This window comes from Cyrtonyx montezumae, unplaced genomic scaffold (assembly GCF_038088225.1).
Source record: "Cyrtonyx montezumae isolate F1298 unplaced genomic scaffold, pur_monq_1.0 scaffold_0, whole genome shotgun sequence".
Taxonomy (NCBI): domain Eukaryota; kingdom Metazoa; phylum Chordata; class Aves; order Galliformes; family Odontophoridae; genus Cyrtonyx; species Cyrtonyx montezumae.
In genome coordinates, this window is record NW_027071824.1 from 46,101,989 (window position 1) to 46,121,126 (window position 19,138).

At 35.3% G+C, this 19,138-nt stretch overlaps 1 protein-coding gene across 3 annotated transcripts in view; it reads left to right on the plus strand.

Annotated features, from left to right (window-relative positions):
* The window catches only part of TRDN (triadin), a 209,831-nt gene that overhangs the window by 130,766 nt on the left and 59,927 nt on the right, over positions 1-19,138 (plus strand). For all 3 annotated transcript variants that reach the window (XM_065734365.1, XM_065734358.1, XM_065734367.1), the window contains exons 16-22: positions 355-390; positions 3,033-3,086; positions 9,612-9,644; positions 9,736-9,768; positions 11,040-11,066; positions 13,977-14,024; positions 16,440-16,463. In XM_065734365.1, the coding sequence (XP_065590437.1) occupies positions 355-390; positions 3,033-3,086; positions 9,612-9,644; positions 9,736-9,768; positions 11,040-11,066; positions 13,977-14,024; positions 16,440-16,463 (255 nt within the window). The remainder of the gene's footprint in view (positions 1-354; positions 391-3,032; positions 3,087-9,611; positions 9,645-9,735; positions 9,769-11,039; positions 11,067-13,976; positions 14,025-16,439; positions 16,464-19,138) is intronic.

Below are 19,138 nucleotides of genomic sequence, written 5' to 3' on the forward strand. Positions count from 1 at the left end.
GCTTTTAATTGATCATCTCTGTTCTTCCTTTACAGTTCTAAAACCTGAGAATATGCATGTGGTGTGCAAACTTGGCTCAGTTAGTAAATGTAAGCCATGGTGATTTGACCACATGTTGCATCTCACTATACTGAAATTGAAAAGAAATATACACCTTCCTTTACACAGATTTGTTACATTTACACTTACATTTAAATTAGTACAACTTCACTATGAAACAGAAAATAAATGATTCACAGTATCATTCAAATGCATTTTGCAGCAATAAAGCACGCACAGAAATTTTCTATTCACCTATGTACTGGCTACATACATTTTAATGTACATGGTTTTTTTTTTCCTTTTTTCTTACAGATAAAAAAGAATCTGCTGTCACCAAAGAACTCAGAAGTAAGATGCTACTTGTGCATTAGGTTATGATCTCTTTTACATGTCATGCAGTTTCAAAGAGCACATTTCAATAATCCACAATAATAGTTATTGAATTGTAGAAATCACAAATAATATAGTAGCTACAACATGTATAATTGAAAAATTACGTTTAGTTCTCAATTGCCTCCTGTTTTCTAAATCCATTCTTATGCTACTTCCATTTCCACATTTTTCTTTGTGACTGACAGTTTTGCCTTCCTCTCTTTTCTATCACTGTCTTTGAAAACAAAAATTTCTTGGGGAGGGAAATGTCAGATGAGTTCTCAGCTGAATGTGTTCTCAGTGGCAGCAAGTTTGGCAAATGGGCTGAGAAGAGTGAAAGTCTGATGTTCCAAAGGATCATCACATTTATCTTCACAAATATAAAACCACAGTCCTGCCTGCCTATCTAGTTATCACAAATAGAGAAAGGGGACTTCTAAGGCAGAAGAGAGGTAGGGGCTGGGCTCTTCTGCATAAAGAATAAAATTGCTCTGGGAACATGGCATTGTTAACAGGGGAACACTTAGATATTTTTCTCCTGCAAAACTGTAAGCATCAATTCCTCAATACAGTAATAATAGTATGACATAGTTACACTGGTACACAGACAAGATTCCATCTGTTCATATATTTGCTCTGTAACTATGGGACTTTGAAAGCTCATTCAAGTTAGAGATTAAAGAATGCGCTAATTTCAAATGCCCATCTTTCCTAGCTTGTATGGCAGAAGAATCCCCTACCACTCACAATTTCAGCTGAAAACTTTTCATATGAAAAGGCAAAATCCTTAGCATTGAAATAATTTATAAATTATGAACCAAAAATCATGTACTTCCAAATAACAAAAAAAAAAAAAGTTGAAAACATTTGGTACCTTTGTTTCAACACTACTGTCAATTTAACTAAGTAATATACAAAACTTACTGATGAAAAATAAAATTTAATTTTATATTTTTCCTCAAGAAAGTTTTAGTTGCTCAAATACAAAGCATTTTAAATGTAAATTAAAAAAAAAAAAAGGCAGAGCACAAAGAATATAAAAATTTGTTTTGCAAATATTATGAAACCAAAATCAAGTCTTGATGGTCAGAAAATTGCAACTGAGAGCTTAGAAGGAACAGATACAGCTTTGCTGCAGTTCTGTATGAAGTCCACCTTGCCAACTGTGCAACATGTACTGTATCTCCTGTTTCTTCTGCAGGAGCAGGTACTCAGGAAAGTAATCCTTAGCAGAACTCTTCAAGGTTTTCTACATATTCCTCTGAAGGAGGAGTGACACTTTAAGTAGTTACAGCACTATGATAATAAATAAATTTGGATATATTTATCTGCTGCAGGCTTTTAAATGGATGGAAAAAAAACCAACAATATCATGCATGCAAAACTGTATTTGGCTTTCATTTCACAAGATAATCTGATGCATCTTCTATGAACTTCTCAAAAGACTAGGGGGTTATAATTCAAAATTACATTCCTGATTTAACCACATTCTTTCTCTTGATAATTACTCTTGACAGATGTGAAGGATTAACGCATTTTTTTGACATTCTGTAATTCAGATTGTGATTGAAATGATTAATTATTTCCTCTCACAATATGTAAATGCAAATTTTAAGTTAGAAGATCTTCTAGTTGATATAAAAATTTATTATGAAAGTTGCTGGAGTTTAGCTTATAGAAATTTGTTATAATATTCTGGTTTACATACAGCCTGTTCTATCAGTTCCTGAGGATAAAAAGAATTAACCCAAAACCAGAAAAGAGTAAATAAATCCAGAAGGCTAGTCAGGTTCTTCTACGCAGGTTTAAGATTCTTCAGGTCTGGTTTCATATGCTTCCTGTTTGGGCCTCATTCTGCAAGGAAAAGTTCTACCTCAACAAAGTGAAGATAATGCAAATGTTTCATGAAAAAAAGAAAAAAATACCAACTAAGAAGACCTGCTTCTCTGCTAGGAGAACTGGGCAGTTACTCTTTCAAGTGTAGTACCAAACCGTATGGAGTTTTTCCTTTCATGTTTGTAATTGATGAGAGAGATTCATCTATGCCTATATGAATGTACTTTGCAGAGGTAACCCAGTTGTCGGGTTTTGGTGTTTTTTTTCCTTCAGGGTGAGATTCAGATTATGAGGAAAGGGTAACACTTGGAGCAGCTGTAGGAACCCAGAAGGTGCCACTCTGAATCTGCCACTCTGCCAATGGCAGATATTCACCAGTAGATGCAGGCTGGTTTGGGACCCTCTGCTCTCACAGCTGCTGGATCAGATGTAGAGTCTTCCAGCTGCTGCCTGGGTGGGGGCCAGGCTCAAAGCCCTAGGTACCTGCCGCTCTGTGCTTTGCCAGTGGATACACAATAACACAGTAGAACCAGATAAAAGAAGGGATTTGGTGTCTTATGAGAAGAGTTTTCTACTCCTGACTATTTTGTTGATGCTTTGAGTTACTTTGAAGTAGCTCTACTCCATTCTCTTTGGGTAATCTCTTTGTATGACTCTTCAGTGAAAAAATAACTACAGGCTGTATTTACCTTACTGGAAACCTTTCCTCACATTCCTGTTTTTTTGTGATGCAATGCTTTGTAGTAATTGTTTTAATTTCTTTCCTTTGTTTTGTTTTTCAGAGCCAGCAAAAGCTCCTGCAGCTTTTTCAGCCGCCAAAAAAGCAGCAGCACCAGGTAAGGAGCAAAAGGTTCACTTTATGTGTATTTCTCATACTTAGTTTTGAACCAGTTTATTGCATCATAGCACCATCTGCTGGATTGTACAGAACATACTGTTTGGTTGGGTTTTTTTGTTTTGTTTTGTTTTTGTTTTGTTCATTTTGTCAGTTTGACCTAAATTATTGCGATAGTCCAGACAAAGCGCTGTCTCCCTGGCCAATCTACTCTCCCTGCTTCTTCTTGCCTCTAGCAGCTCTCACTGTATGTTGTATTATGGATCTATGTTGATTTGTGTTCTTTTATTATTATTATTAATTTTATTTTTTTTAAGACTGTTCTTTAGCCAACTTTCTCTAGTTCCTATCTTTACATTGTTGTACTTCAAATGTTTACCAAATAAGGGAATAATAACTTACATTGTTGGAGGAGACTGGGAACTGGACAAGGCTCAATGCCAGCCAGTAACATTTTAGATTGTCTCTATCACAAAATGACTTACAGCCTTGAAATGCAGCTGATACAGACTAGCTTAGGGCATCTAATATGGCAGTTAATTGTGTGGAGCAGACCTAAGAAGTGCTTTTTCCACCCAGATGCTCCCAGTTCCTGCCTTTAGTATGTGTTTTACAGCAAGTTCAGTTGCGCTAACACAACAGATAGCGTAAAGCACATCATTGCCATTGGCAAATTAAAAAATGACTTAGAAATGTGTATGCGGCACAGGGTATTCTATCTGGATCATTTCACCAATTCTGACTCAACAGACACTTATGTTCATGTAAATTATAATTTCTTACAGCAGCTTTGTCGCCATTTTGTATTATATAGCTTGATGCTTAGATCTAGTAGTCTACAGTAGTCTAGTAGTCTCTACACTACACTGAAGAAATCATTACATTAGAACCATATGCTTATAATTAATTTATTCCACCTGCTTGAATTCAATATTTGCATTTATTTCTGAAAAATATTCCAGTGAGTTTGTTTCTTGGCAAGAGAGGTGATGGCAGCAATCTGCTTCAGATAGAGAAAAGAGGAAATAATGGCATGGCTTATGGAAAAATTAAATGGATTTGTTTTTTTCTGATGTAATTCTAAATATCACGTTTGCCTTAAAAATAGTAAAAAGCAGTAGGTTTTTTTTTCTTCTTCTTTTTTTCCTTTACTTTTATTTATTCTTCCCCTCCCCAAGTGTCATTGTGCTCTGAAAATTAATTTATCCCCAGGATAAATCACCATAGCAAAATATTAAATATGCTTGTTTGGCAACACTTTAACTAGACTGTTACCTATTAGTACAGTAAATTAAATATATTACCCAATTTCATATTTCATTTTCTTCCACATATCTTATTACTTTGCAACCTGTACTCCATGCCTGAAGCTGAAGGTTTACTCCTGTTAACAGACTGAGAGCACAGACTGAGAGCACAGCTGGTCATCTTCTACACCACATATGTTCTTGATCTTAATACCACTGGTAAAGAAATCCCTGCCTAATACACTGTGCACTATTTTTAGCTCCATATTTTTGAATGGAGAAAGCAAAGAAAGAGAGGTAGCTGGGTTTCCTGGCAGGCAGCAAGGAACCTCAAAGCAGCCAAGCCCAGTGTATTCCCTTAACTAGAGTCAGGAGTCTGCATGTGCCTGTCCTAAAACTACCCAGCGTTACACACAACATTGCTGCTTGTTCTCTTAGCACCGGTGACTATGCTTTTCCCTCATGATTTGCCTGTTTTAAAATCGGACCCAACTCTTTTCCACACTATTAAAAACTTAAGTCATGATTGCAGCTAAGAATTTCCCTGAAATGGTCTTTCAATTTTTAATTCGGTTGTACAGTATTTAACAAATTTTGTACTGTCATGTAACTGCCTAATTGTTGGCTTCTAATGCCTAATTTTTCCTGTCTTCCTCTCCACACACGTTCAAAAAATCTCATTCATTATTCCCCTTAGGTTCATATTTTGAGCATCATTTGCCCTAGAAAATCAATGAAATTTATTTGGTATTCAGAAAGAATAAAATAAGTATCACAGACAGGGCTCAGATATCAGCTGCATCCAGGCTCTCAAATTCACTGTTAGTTGTACTAAGATTATTATTATTTTATTGTGACTCTGATTTCTTCACTATTGGTGAGAAGAAAGGGGGGGGGGGGGAAGGTAAGTTAGATAGGATTCCTTTTGAACAGTATATGTTTTATTTTGCATCATTTTTCCTCACTCTCACCTTAACTTTTGGGGTCTCTAAATATCATATCTTCTCTGAGGTGTTTTGGTTTCTTTCTGTTCTTAAAGACAGAGTAAAAAGTTTGGGTGTCTTTGCACAGTAGACAGAAATTATCTGATCTCCATTTCCCACTAACCTGTAGAAGCTGGGACTTGATCCTCACCTGTTTGTCCCAAAGAGTTTCCTTTGGTCTATTAGTGAAGCCTAGTGGCTGACACTGCTCCTTGTATGTAAGAAATGCATCATACATTCAGCAGCTAATACCTTGCTGCTATTGCAGTCTGTCATTCAACAAATTCTTAATATCCACAGAAATCTACTAGGTGGATGTCCATAAATTCCACAAATCATTCCAGCCTACTAAGATTTCCATCCCCACTCAAGTCTAAGAAGCTAATGTGGTCCAAAAGCTCTTATACTGTCCATTGGATCATGTAAGCTAGGACATTACCCAAATTTTATTGGTAATGGAAAAATAAATTCTTGACTTACATCACAATGAGGGAAGAATTTTTCAATATTGGAAGATTTTACTTTACTACTGTGGATTCTTCTACTAGATTTATTTAAATGGAGCATGAAATAGCTTATCTTGCACTAAGCATTCTCATCTGAAACCCAGCTTTTGTCCCTTCATTTTTCAAAACTCGAGTAACTGACCTAGAATAGAGGATATTTTTACTAGGATTATGAGATGCCCAGTCTCCTAGACTGGCATATTACCATTGCATTAAACTTTCCTTACAGTATGCTGCATTTCAATATCAGATAGTATAGGATTTTTTAAATGCTCCTTCTCATACTATAGTTAACCATGAATAAAAGGATACCTAAAAATGCATCTTTATTTTTTTGGCTACTCTGAGATATTATAAAGTGCCAGAGTGCGGAAATGTATTGTTATAATACTAACGCTAAGGTAGCAATACTTCAGGAGTAAGGCAGGGGGAGCAAGTTAACTACAAAAAAAAAAAAAAAAAAAAAAAAAAAAAAAAAAACTTTAGTACACTGAAGTAACTATGATTAAAACGATTAGATGTCCACCTTTTTAATGGAAAACTCCATTTTAAGGGGGTTTGTTCTGTGTCTGGCAAGATTTCATAGCCCTGAATTTGTTTCATGACTAATTTTCATCAAGAATTGGGCCCTATTTCAAATCATTTAGCATATCTTTCAAGCTCTCTTGAGTCATATGTTCAAGCTATGTTGAATCCAGACTATCACGCACACTGTGCATACAATTGCCTTCCCAGACATTTGTCTTTGGTAATTGGTACCACCTACATTTTAATAGAAATTGAATAAATGTGCTTGCCCATTGAGGCCATATCTTCTTCTTCTTCAATCATCTTGCCCATTGAGGCCATAAGTAAAATAAAACTTTATTTTCAGAGAAGGAGTAGTGAAAAGAGGTAAAGTGGACTAGATTTTTATATAATGCAATTGATTACATTGTGTGGAATTTATAATCGTTTTGAATTTTGCAGTGCTTTGTTAGTAAGGATAGAAGGAATACAAACAGTATACTTTATCATGACCTTTCTTAGCTATGAATTTTTTCATGTCATATACAGGTCCTCAACAGCTACAGCTATGAATGTTTCTGTATCAACATGTTGCAGTGTAGTATTGGAAGTACAAAACAAGCTACTACCAATTTTCAATAAAACTTGACATAAATAATGAGTGTCATGTCAGAGGCATAATATGCTTACAGTTGACAAAACTGTTGTGTCATACTATCTACCTGCTAGCAAAATAAATACATAAAATTGAAATCAAGTATTAATAATATGAGGCCAAAAAGGGAACATTTAGATCTGAAGTTTATGGGTCAAATTAAATATTTCAGTTCATTCCAGTATAATACCAGAGGAAGAATCACTTTAAATATCATATCATCTCCTATTCCACAGATGTGCTGCTCAAAATGCAGTTTTGTTAGTTATTGATTTTTTCTAATGTGCTGTGTGATAATGTGCTTCTTTTCAAGTGCTTTTGGAAGTAATATTGTTATAAAGAAGCTCTCTGGAACTTCCTTAATATTTACAATTTGAAAAACAGGAAACAAAGCTAAAGAACTGAAAAATGTTATATTTTGCAAAAATACTTGCCAAGGATTGTTAATGTAGTACTGTACTCTGATCTCATAAGATCTGACAGTCAGAAGGAACAGTAATTGCCTCTGAATCACTAAAATACTAAGTACATTGCTTCCGGTTTTCCCAAAGCAGAAAGAAGCAAAAGGAAATAAGAAAACCCCACGAAACCACCCAAAACTCTCACAGAATAAGTCCTAAAATACCTCTATGGAGATGGATACTCAGAAGAGCACTTGGGCTTCTTAAAACCAAGGCTGCAGCTGTTGTTAAGATTAAGCTCAGTGAATCAGCCAAACTACTTTCACTTTTTGCTGCTGCTTCTCCTTGGCTTTTATGAGGATTGCCACCCAAGCTAGGACATCATGAGAAAAATGTAAGATTTATCCAGATAATGAACTACTTATTGCCAACCTCACTCCACCACATATTCATATTGCTGGGTAAATCATATTCCCAGCTCATTTCTTGGCCACAGCAACATAAAGCATGAACTTCTCCACTGACTTTCACATCATATATACAGTGTGTCTGTAAAGCACCAAAGATAATTCTGTATAGGGGCCATTGTGTAATAAATATATTAAAATGCTTCTTACACAACCATATAATAGCTGGATCCCTTATTTCAGGCAGTTAGTCTTTCTGCTTTAAAGTACAGACATTGAACAAAATTGCTTATGAGGTTGTTATGACATATTTTGGTAAAAAGACAAAAAAATGAAAATCTTTTGTGTTTATTTTTTGTTCCTGTTTGTTTTTATTGTTTTGTTGTGGGTTTTTGTTTGTTTCTTTCTTTAGATCTCAACACAAACCTCTATCTAGAGGCTGTATTTTGATTTAAAATGTGTATATGATGGCTTTTCAGATAGATTTAAAAACAGAAAGTAAATGAATATTTCCTTGCAGACTGAACATGCTTTACATGATACAAATGTGCTGTAAGTAGGAGTATGTAGTAATGACACACTGCATTTCAATACTAAACATTTCACATATGCAGTATTAGTAATCAGAACTTAACATATCCACAGTAATATACTATTGGTCAAAATATTTTCCATTGAAATTATTTTTTGCTTACTCAGTTCAAGAATAAGTCATATTTAAGGATAGACTTTATTTTAGTGAGGTACAATGTAGTTGCTTTGAATATGGAACTTTATACCTTGATTCTATAGTTGAAGTGATTAAGGCACTGATATTCCTCGACTGTAAATTACAGCATTAATACAAATAACTCACATAATAAATGCAAGGAAAATATAGCATGGATGCGTGTGTGTATTTAATGCAAACTGTCATTATTCTTTCAATTAGTCAGCTCAAATATTTTGAATTTAGATACTGCTTCTGTGTAGATTAAATGCTTAACAAAACTGTCACAGTTGCTATTTAAAAGAATCTTCAGGCAATTTTGAAAGCTGACTTATCTATCTATTTATTTTATTTGTTTGTTTGTTAATTTAATTATTTATTTATGTTATTGTTAACTTTAGCCTTGGCTGGTAGATGACATTGAGTTTCCGAGAGACAAGCTCAGTATCTTCTCCATCTTCCCTCAGTCCCTATAGTTGGCTGTATACTCCTTGTCTGAAGGAGTTTGGAAGCAAATCCTGATAGATAGAGCCCTTACAGAAATTGCTATTAAAAATTTGTAAATCCCAGACATTGTTTGCCATAGGGTACAGGGTTTAGGTGGTTGAAGTTTTTCAGCTGCACCACACAGACCTTAGGTGATTAAGGCTGGACTATGGCTGTAAATCTTCAGTGGCTGGATGACATCATAGGATCACATTCTCCATTCTCTATGATAAGAAGCAAGTAGCTTATCACAGTTATCCACAGAGGCAAATATGGCAGGTTCACAGGCCACCATGAGGTAAAACTGCGAATATTTTAACACTCACTGATGCTAGGATTCCCTTTAACACCTTACAATATGAGTTAATTCCTTTGATGTTCAATATTAGCAGTTAAACTGACCCTGTCTGCATTGAGTGAAAACCACTAGGGATAAAGAAATGAATGACGATAACTATAAGGATTTCATTTTGATCTGCCAGAAGGTAGAGACAAGCTCATATAGCCCAAGAGACCAAAGTAGTATTTTGTATCCAGCACTTCCTGATAACATGAAAATTACTGTCCAGAACAACCAGGCAAAACAAGAAAATGAAACTATACTTGTATTTTGTTTCTTTTTCAGAACAACACAAGAAAGAAAAAGCTGTGGAAACTGGTGAATATTCTCTTTTTTTATCTTACTTTTCAACTGTCTTACTGTTAATTCCTGTTATAAGTAAATATTTGTTTCATGTTTGTTTTAACAGCCAAAACAGCAAAGAAAGAAGTAAAAGCTCATGGTAAGACCTATGAAAAACAGTAAGCTTTAGTGTCTCATTTGTCTGGCTTGATTTTAAGTTCAGACAGGATTAAATAAAAGGACAAGAGAAGTGAGGCCAGAGATAGTGATCTGTCGGTTTAATCCAGTCTACTTGAGCAAGTGACTGACTGTGGAGCAGCCATGCAGACATTTGGCCTTCTGAAACTGAGATTTTATCAAATGTAGCTGAGAAGAACAATGAGAGTGAGATTGTTTTATTTCAGCTTTTACAAGATTTATCTTTCCAGGGAGGAAGGGGGCCTGCTTGGAAATTAGAACAAACCTAAAGAGAACAAAACACAAAATAAGAGCTTCAGTATTTGGAGGGGAAGAAAGAAGTAGGCTTTGTTCTAGTTTTATTTCAAGCATCCATGCATTTTACTGTTGTAGCTAGGTGCTCTTATTCCTGGACTGGATTTTACTTGTTCAGTTTAACTAAATTTGGATGAACATAAGGTTTTCAATCCTTTTACAAACAAATGCTATGACTAATTCATCTGATGATTCTATTTTCTCAGATACAGATCCTGAGCAAAATTTATCTACAGTAGACAGACAAACTATAGGGAAAATATATATTAATCTCTTCTCTGCTGTAGCAGAAAAACCTGTCACAGTTCTTCAGAATGACAGTATCAATAATGGGAAAGAAAAGTATGATAGTTCAACTAATATGGATTTAGGTACCCTAACTATGAAGGACAATAAACAAATGGAACTGAAAGATACATTCTCAAGCAATACCTTTGAAAACTGATCATCTTTATCGATATTAGAATGGTTCTTTTTCCTAAACTGCACCTAAAGCTTTCAACAACCTGAAAGAAAATGATCTTAACGTCTCCAAATAATTGAAATAACTAAAAGGAGACTTCTGTTGCATATTCTATATCCACATTTCATTCTGAAACCTGTTCTACCTCCTCCTCTTGCTATCTGAAAATGGTGAAGCTGTGAAACTTTATCATATGTATTTTACCCATTGACCTTGATTTCCATTGCTTTTAAGCTGCAGATTAATTAGTCAGCTGCTATCAGACTATACAAACAAGAAGCATATGTGTGTCTCAGTTTTCCCCTGAATAAAAACTAATAGGTGATCTACTAGACTGTTTTGGGTAAATAGGTAGCACATTGAGCAGAGGATGAATATATTAGGATATCCTGTTCTATTCTGTAAGACTGATCATAAGAGGATCTTTTAATAATTACAAAATTTATTCCCTGTAATTTTTATTTATTTATTTACAGCATCTGTGGAAACTCTGAAGTCAAAAAGTGAGTAACTTTTTTTGTGTTTTGAAACTGAAATGGAAAATTACTGGTATTAACTCTGTTCTTAAAGAAGAAGCCTCTTGTGACAAAGATGCTGGCAGTAAATTAAGTGGACCTTTTAAATGTTAATGGCTTCCTCCTTGCAGCACCTCAAAGTCTCCTAAAAAACAGGTTTATTTCTCTCAAATTCTCCATGGACTTGTAAACTCTAATTCTAAAACTCTTTCAAATACTTTTTCTACCATTAACTGAGACCACAATGTTTTTGTGAGACGTAAAGTGGTAATAATCCGTCTTCTATAGTTCCAAATGCAGAATCATATTTTTCTTTTTATCTGTCCAGCTGTGGAACAAAACCTGTGATGGATAAGTTACTCATTTTACTGAGTCTAGGAAGTTTTAAAGAGAGATTAAGCATTTGCCTTACATTTGTATGAGAACTGTCATCAGGGGAAGGTGGGAAATAGAATCTTGTATGGTGACATCAGATTCTTCTCCACTCTGTTCCTTCCCCAAGGCCATATTTCACTGGGATTGGTCAGAAGCCTCAGAGGCTTAAATTTGACCTGAATGTTTGCATCTGACTTTTTACATTCATACATTGAAAGATTTAGCTCCAAATTGTCTTCAGGAAAATTACAGATGTCACATATAACAGAAACAAGTGAAAGGGTAGTGGTGTTATAAACTGCAAAAACACTTCATCCTGAGTCCCTGAATTACTGTGTTTATTCCTATAAAAAATCACCTTGATTTACAAACATTCTTCTTGAAACAATAATGCTACTTTTATTAACTCTTCAGACTTGCGAGCATGGCTTCGAAAGCTGTCTGCCACAAGTCAAAGGCAGAGAAATGCAAATTACCAGGTTTTAATACTGTGCTGTCACTCAAGTATCTTCTTTGAAAGTTTATCTCAAAAGCCCCAGTGGAAGTCAGTGGAGTGCTCTTCTGCATATATGAAGAAGCTGCAGAATCACTTGTAGGTTAATGTAAGCAAATCAAAGCTGATGCAACATTATTTTTACTGGATGTATTTAAGTTCTCCTCTTTGTAGACTAAGTTAATAATGCTGTCATTGCTATGTAGTTGAGGAAAACAGACTAATTTAAACACTTGTTCTCCTTACATTCCCACAAAAAAAAAAAACAAAAAACAGAAAAACTAAAGAATGGGGGGAAAAAAAAGCATGTTGTGTGAAACTTTTGTATTTTTAGCAAGTTCTAAACTGCAAAAGAAAAAAATAAATGTCTTGCTGCTATGTGTATCTGAAAAAAGCTTTCCTTCACTGGCTGAAGCCCCTAAGTGAATCTTTTCAATACATTTTTATTTCTTCTGTAACAATTCAATTTTCAGACATTGAACAAAACCAAACTGCTTTCGTTTTAGCAGAACTTATTTAGAATTCATAATTCTGAATAAAAATACATTTTGGAAAGCATGTGAGATTATTTTCTAGTACCTCTTTTCATACCCTTTTTTAAAAACGTATTAAAATAAGCTTACTTCTCAATATTTGGATATTTTAAGATTTTGAAAGCTCTGTGCATTTATATCAGGTATCTATTGCTGTTTTATTCCAGGGCCTAAGTAATATGGACATTATTAGCAGTGACCTACAATAAATATCAAGATATTTAGTTCCTCCTTGATTTTATGTATGTCTAATTACACCAACATAAATTTAGATACTTGAGAAGGAATTGAGGGTCTAGATTTTATTTTTTTTATGTTGGTACAGTCAGTTATCCTTTCAGTTTAGAATTAACTTCCAAGCAAACTGAAAAGTGCCTTCAATAAAATAGGTAAAATGATGTAACTGAGGTGCAGAGGTACAATATTTCAGTGTTTACGTGCAACTTGCCCTCAAACATGCACTCACACCACAGCACCCTGCCATAAACAAGAACAAGTGTGAGGGAAAGACTGATGTGTGACAGTTGATCCACCCAATTAACATTGAGTAATTCATCTATCCACATCTGACATTGCAGTGAATCTCAGGAAAGATTTCTTAATGGGAGCAGATGATCCTTCTTCTGGCCTCTTGCCCACTTGCAGGCACTGTAGACTGCCCATAGCTGAGCAAGCTTGCTGCTCAGCAGCTTCACAAGTGTTCTCTGCCTCTGGCCCCTGTCTCTCAAGCTGCGCAAACCAGTTTGGAAAGCATACAAGCTAAAGCTTGGGGATAGTCGTTTGGATAAATTCAGTCATCCTCATCTTATTTGTTACTGCTGCTTCCCTCTGGTATCAGTAAAGAACCAGCAGCCCTGCTGTACAAGTGATCTGATTTTCTTCTCTCGCACTCAGAAACTGCAGCATTCACAAGGAATAAATTATGTGTCTGCAACACACAGCCTGAGTGTGGACTCTTCTCAGTAAGAAACGATAAGATTTAAGACTATATACATGCTTGAAATTAGGAACACATGAAAATAGCTTGCTGTGTCAGGGATGCAGGCTGGAGTTTTTTGCTGATGCAGAGACAACCATATTTATATGGAGAAGTCCCACCTAGATGAGCAAAGCTTGCTTTGCTGTCTCCTCAGTTATGGGGATAAGAACTGCAATTTAGTCTCTTTTCCACCTGAGATCATGAAAAAATGCTGCTAACCTTGTTTTTGAAATAAATTCAGTTTGATTTTCCTCTTCCTTTTTGCTTTCTTTTTGTTTTTTGTTCCTTTGTGGGTTTTTTTGTTTTGTTTTGTTTATTTGTTTTGATAGATCAAACGTTTATTATATAGTCATAGCAAACATCTTTGTAGTCATCGGAAACAAAGCAATCTCATGGTTACAAATCTCTGCAATAATCATTAGTTTCAAAGTAGTCTGTAAGCCTATAAAAAAAGTTTTGTCTGTTGGAGCAACACTTCTGACCAGAAATGCTATTTAAACCTTATCTCTGTTTTGCAGCAGTACATGAAAAGAAGGGAGAAAAAGCAACAAAGGCAGCAGAGCTAGGTAAGAAGAAAACAAAGCATGCTGGCATTATCTCTCTTTAAAAGACAATTACACAGTAACAAAAACCTCAGATTCAGACATCTGGATGACAGCAACCTTTAAATCTGTTGCTCTGAAAGGCTTAAAAGGCTTTTGATAGCAGAACTTATAAATGTTTCTAGCAAGAACCTTGGGATGGGGTATGAATTGTATGGATGAGGTATGAACAGTATGATCTGGGAATAAGAACAGAAGATGGGATACAAGAACTGTAAGTGTTGGTGGAATGCTGTTCAACTGGTTGCTGTCTCTGTACAGTTCTCCAAGTCACCCAGAGCAGAAAAAAACAAGGAATGTTCAACACTAAGGCTAAAGCAAATCTCCAGCCACCACAACCAAGATGGTAGTGAAAATATAAAGAAAAAGGTTGGAATCTTAAAACGTCTAGATGAAGAAACAAAAGACAATGGTAAAAAAAAAATGCAGAGGTCTAACAGCTTAGAAAGGGAAAAGATCACAGTCAGTGTCAGCTTCTAAAGTGCATAAGAAGCCACAGAGGACATCAACATAATGTTGCCAAACTTCAAAAAACACATGAGATATCCTGGGTGCTTTTAAAAAGATTCTCTGTATCTTATGGCAAAGAGCAAAGCAGTAAAGCATTAATGAAAGGCCTAAAAATGGTCAGCCTTGGCTTGTATATATTATACATACCCTAATCTACATTGTTTTGCTGCTAACTGCCTATCAAGGTGATTTATGTATTTACTCATGCTCCAATTACCAATTAGAGCCCTAATGATGAACTTGGCATTTTCAGTCATACTGGAGTCTTTCTCAAACTTACATGTAACCTTTAGAATAAAGTTTAGGAGTAATTACAGCTGTTGGTTTGGTCAGCTGAGCTATCGTTCCTTTCTCCAGTTTCTCAGCTTGAACTTTACTCAGCATTACTCAAGCCAGTGTAGGCCTCCTGCAGCAGCTATCAGCTGCTTGCTGTTTGTCATGATAAATATTATAGTTAGTTAGGCCTTGGCCTAGATTTCATTCATTGTTAGTGTGGGTATTGCTATGTTTCTGTTGCTGCACAAATGGTATCTGTACTGCCTACATTCTGTTTGACCATCTCTACAGAAATAAGGTGGTGTTTGCTGGAAGATTTGTCACTTGTACAATATGCCATCATTAGATGGGATGTTATAAAGAGCACAGATACAGCAGTAAAAACCGTAGTTTCATATGGTTGGCATTGAGCTGGGATTTCTAAACCACTTGTTGTGATTTCTGAGTTGCTCAGAACTGGGAAAATGTATTTTTCCTGACTGCAGTCAGCGGGAGCAATTCAATCTCCCCATGCCCAAAATTATCTAGTTTTTGCAAGTCAAAGGGATAAGAATAATATGAAATGTTTATCTCAACTACTTCTGCAGCTACTTCCATCTACTGGTAGCAGGCTCTGTTCCTCTGCTTCATACAAGTGAACATGTACACTTTCAGACAGTCATTGGCTCTGTTTTTCATTCCTGTGCCCTTTGTGTACTGCCAACACACTGCTCATCCAAAGGCAAATGAGCACTTTTGTTCAGCTGGCTATTGTACACCAGGATGCATCTGAACAAGAAGAGGGACTTTAACCCGATTAAAATTAGAATTTGAGATATAAGAAAAATATGAAGTATAAGGAGGCTTACGACAATGTTTAGAGTGTGAATAGCTCTATTTGTCTAGTAGTCAGAGTTTAGCTCCATTGTTTCAAACCTAAAGAATTGTTTCAGTGGTCTATAATATGGTGTTGTAGATTTCTCTTCAAACCCCTGCTGTCCAGAAATGAACAGGAAGGTTACAGCAACATTCCTGTTCACCAACCTCTCATTAGCAGTTAAAAAAAAATAAATTAATAGATAAAAATCCACATAACATTTCTTATTACTGAAAGGAGACAGAGAAGACAAAAAACTGCCAGGAGTCACTGGTAAAAGATAGTGCTTTAACTGTACTCTGTTTGTCTGACATGAACAAATGCCATGATGTTGCCAAGGAGTTAGTATGTTATTAAAGCAACTGTGAATTAATACATAAAGGAAATGATGAAAAGGCAAAGATATTTTCTCATGTTACCCACTATAATTAAGAAAGGTTATATGAAAGGCTATAAGAAATCTAGCATCACTTAAAGCAGATTATATGAGAATCCTATTTTTATGCTTCTGCTTTGTATCTGCATGGTATTATGTAAGAACAATGAAATTTTTTCACTTGTGCTGCCAAGCAACAATAGAGTCAAAATCATTTTCAAGCTGTATTTAAGTACACAGAGAAAATATTTCTTTAAAGACATTTTCAATAGTTGCTAGAATTAAAAATATTTTCTTAAGTGAATATATATTTTTATTTTACCTTTTAACCTTATCTTCCCTTCTTTTTCTCTTTCCTCAGATAAACCAAAGATGAAACATGCAAGTAAGCAAAAGATTTAGATATTACTTCTTCCTGTAACTGATAAATCAGTGTCTAATCTATGAATGGAAAAAGAACGTGTGTAAAAATTACTGCTGCAACTGAGAATTGTATGAGGTTTGTGGTAGACAAACTAGAGCTTACACAACAAAACTGATATTAGTAACTGAATCATAGAATTGCAGGGGTTGGAAGGGACCTCAAGAGAACACAGAGTCCAAGACCCCTGTCAAAGCAGGTACCCTACAATAGGTCACACAGGTAGGCATTCAGATGGGTAACAATGGATATTTGCAGACATGTGAGTCTACTTAAGCCAAAGAAGTTTCATCCCATTACTGTGTATTCTTCTGTGACAAAAGGGAGAGACATTTGCTGTACACTCATGAAAAACCTATTTGCAAAGTTTATATTTATTTCTTTTCACACAAAATTCTTGTTTCCAAGTCTGTTGGGTGCTTTACAGGTTTCAACTATGCATTTCGGATCTCAGTATAAGCTTAACACTGCAAATCGTTACAAAGAAAAGTTACTGTCCTGGGACTTGTGCTACAATATATGTAAAACTGTCATAGAATCATAGTAACATAGAATTGTTTGAATTGGAAGGGACCCTTAAAGTTCATCTAGTCCAAGTCCCCTGTAATGAACAGGGACACCTACAGCTAGACCAGGTTGCTCAGAATCCTGTCCAGCCTGACCTGGGTAGTCCAGCCTGATCTTGAATTGACTTTGAACTATCTAACAGATGTCAGAAAATTCAGTCCTACAGAATGGCTGATGTCTATTTCTGATTTAAGTTCACATCTCCAGGTCAGTTCTGGACCACACTTTAAGTTATTCTTCAGCACCTGCATCACCATTCTAAAAGCCAGTATTTCTCCTGTAGATGACAACAGTCCCTGGAACACATAAAGTTTTCTTGCTTGGGGACAATTTGAGACTTCAAGATTTATCAGTATTTACTTAAAACTTCAGTTCCAAATTTTTTAATGATTTTTTTTGATAATTAAGAAAAGTGTAATTTTTTACAACAGTTTGTATAACATTAATAATGGATGTGCACAACAGATGTATGTTATTGTCCTGGAAAGGCTCCTGAACATAAACAGATTTATACTGTGCATTAAATAATTAACTTTCGTATTGACATAGCAGTGTACTATTTATCAGTGGTTTTTTTTTTGTTTTTTTTTTTGATTAATTACAAATTCTTCTTTATTAATTGTCAGTAACAATAAAAGAGAGAGCGAAGCAAGAGAGGAAATGTTTGTCTTCCACACTCCTCTTTGTAGAGAGCCCTGTATGGAACAAGGAATTTTTGGAAATTTTCAGTAACTCGTGAGCACAGAAGAGAGCATTTTTCAGCCTTTTCAGTGATTTTTGTATCTATTAACACTGGCAGTTGACGTTAACTTAGTATTTAAATAAATACTAATGTTGCTTAAGTTTTTGAGGAGACTGTTAGGGTTATGTATCTCCCTTCTGTATGTTCCACGGATAACCTGAGTGTTTTCTCAATTTGAAAATTTATGAATCTTAAAATCATGCTGAAACATAAAATCCTGAGCAAAATCCTGAAGGTAGAAGCAAGAGACCACAGGCAGATACTGAACCAGATGTGATGAAGATGGAAAAAGAAAGTTTACTTACAATTAATTTTCACTTTTGACCTTTTTTTTACAAATTCCTTTTCCAAATATTCTTTCAAAATTATGTGGTCTAATTTTATGGCCATTTTAGAGGCACATCGTAGAAGGTGAAAAGCAATTAAATGTTGAAACCTTGAATCCAAGCACACCATCAAAGGAGTTTCTATGTCAACAGCAAATGAAACGTTTTTCACCTGAGGTTCACTTCTGCTATAAATAAAATTATATCGTACCTAAATTCTTTCAATGTAGATTCCCCATAAACTTGTCTTACATGGATCCCAGTAATAAATTATGAACAAGAAACTGTATTAATAATAATGATAAACTGCTATTGGATACATTAAATGCTATAATTACAAAGGTGACAATATTTGAACTGTGTGTGCTTCTAGATAGTACACAATTTTCACTGCAACTATGCACTGCAGCTGCTGCAAGTTTCAGATCTATCTACTGAACACAATACGATTTCCTACTTACAAGGAGTCTTATCTCATTTTCAGAAACTGAGGGAGTCTTTGCACAAATCTCTTCAAGATCTTCTGCCAGAGAACTGTTGCTGGGTTTCTCAGTAGCAAAAATTTTTTGCTTCATATCTGTTGAAGAGCACTGCATTTCTTTTCCAGAAAATGGCACTTAATTAGTGTTTCTCAGATAACATGTTTAAAGAACTGTAATCATTAGTCATTTAAAACACTCACTTTACATGAAAAAGATCAAAACCCAAGTCTGTTCTTCCTGACTAGCCTGTTAGGGAACAGACCCATCTGTCCTTTTAATTTTGGGAAAACAAGGGGAAGCTTGGGAGAACTTGGTTTCATCAAACCAGAATCTTAATCTCATGTTTTGTCCAAAACAGAATTATTACTTCTTGTCTTCTAGTCAGGTAACTATCCCTCATCATCCAGTATCCTTAAAGAATAATATCACCTAGCCATCTTTGCTACTCGTCTGTAGGCAGAATAGAAATACCTCTTTGACCTTCTATTTGTCACTGTTGTGGTGCTATTCCCTTCTGAAATG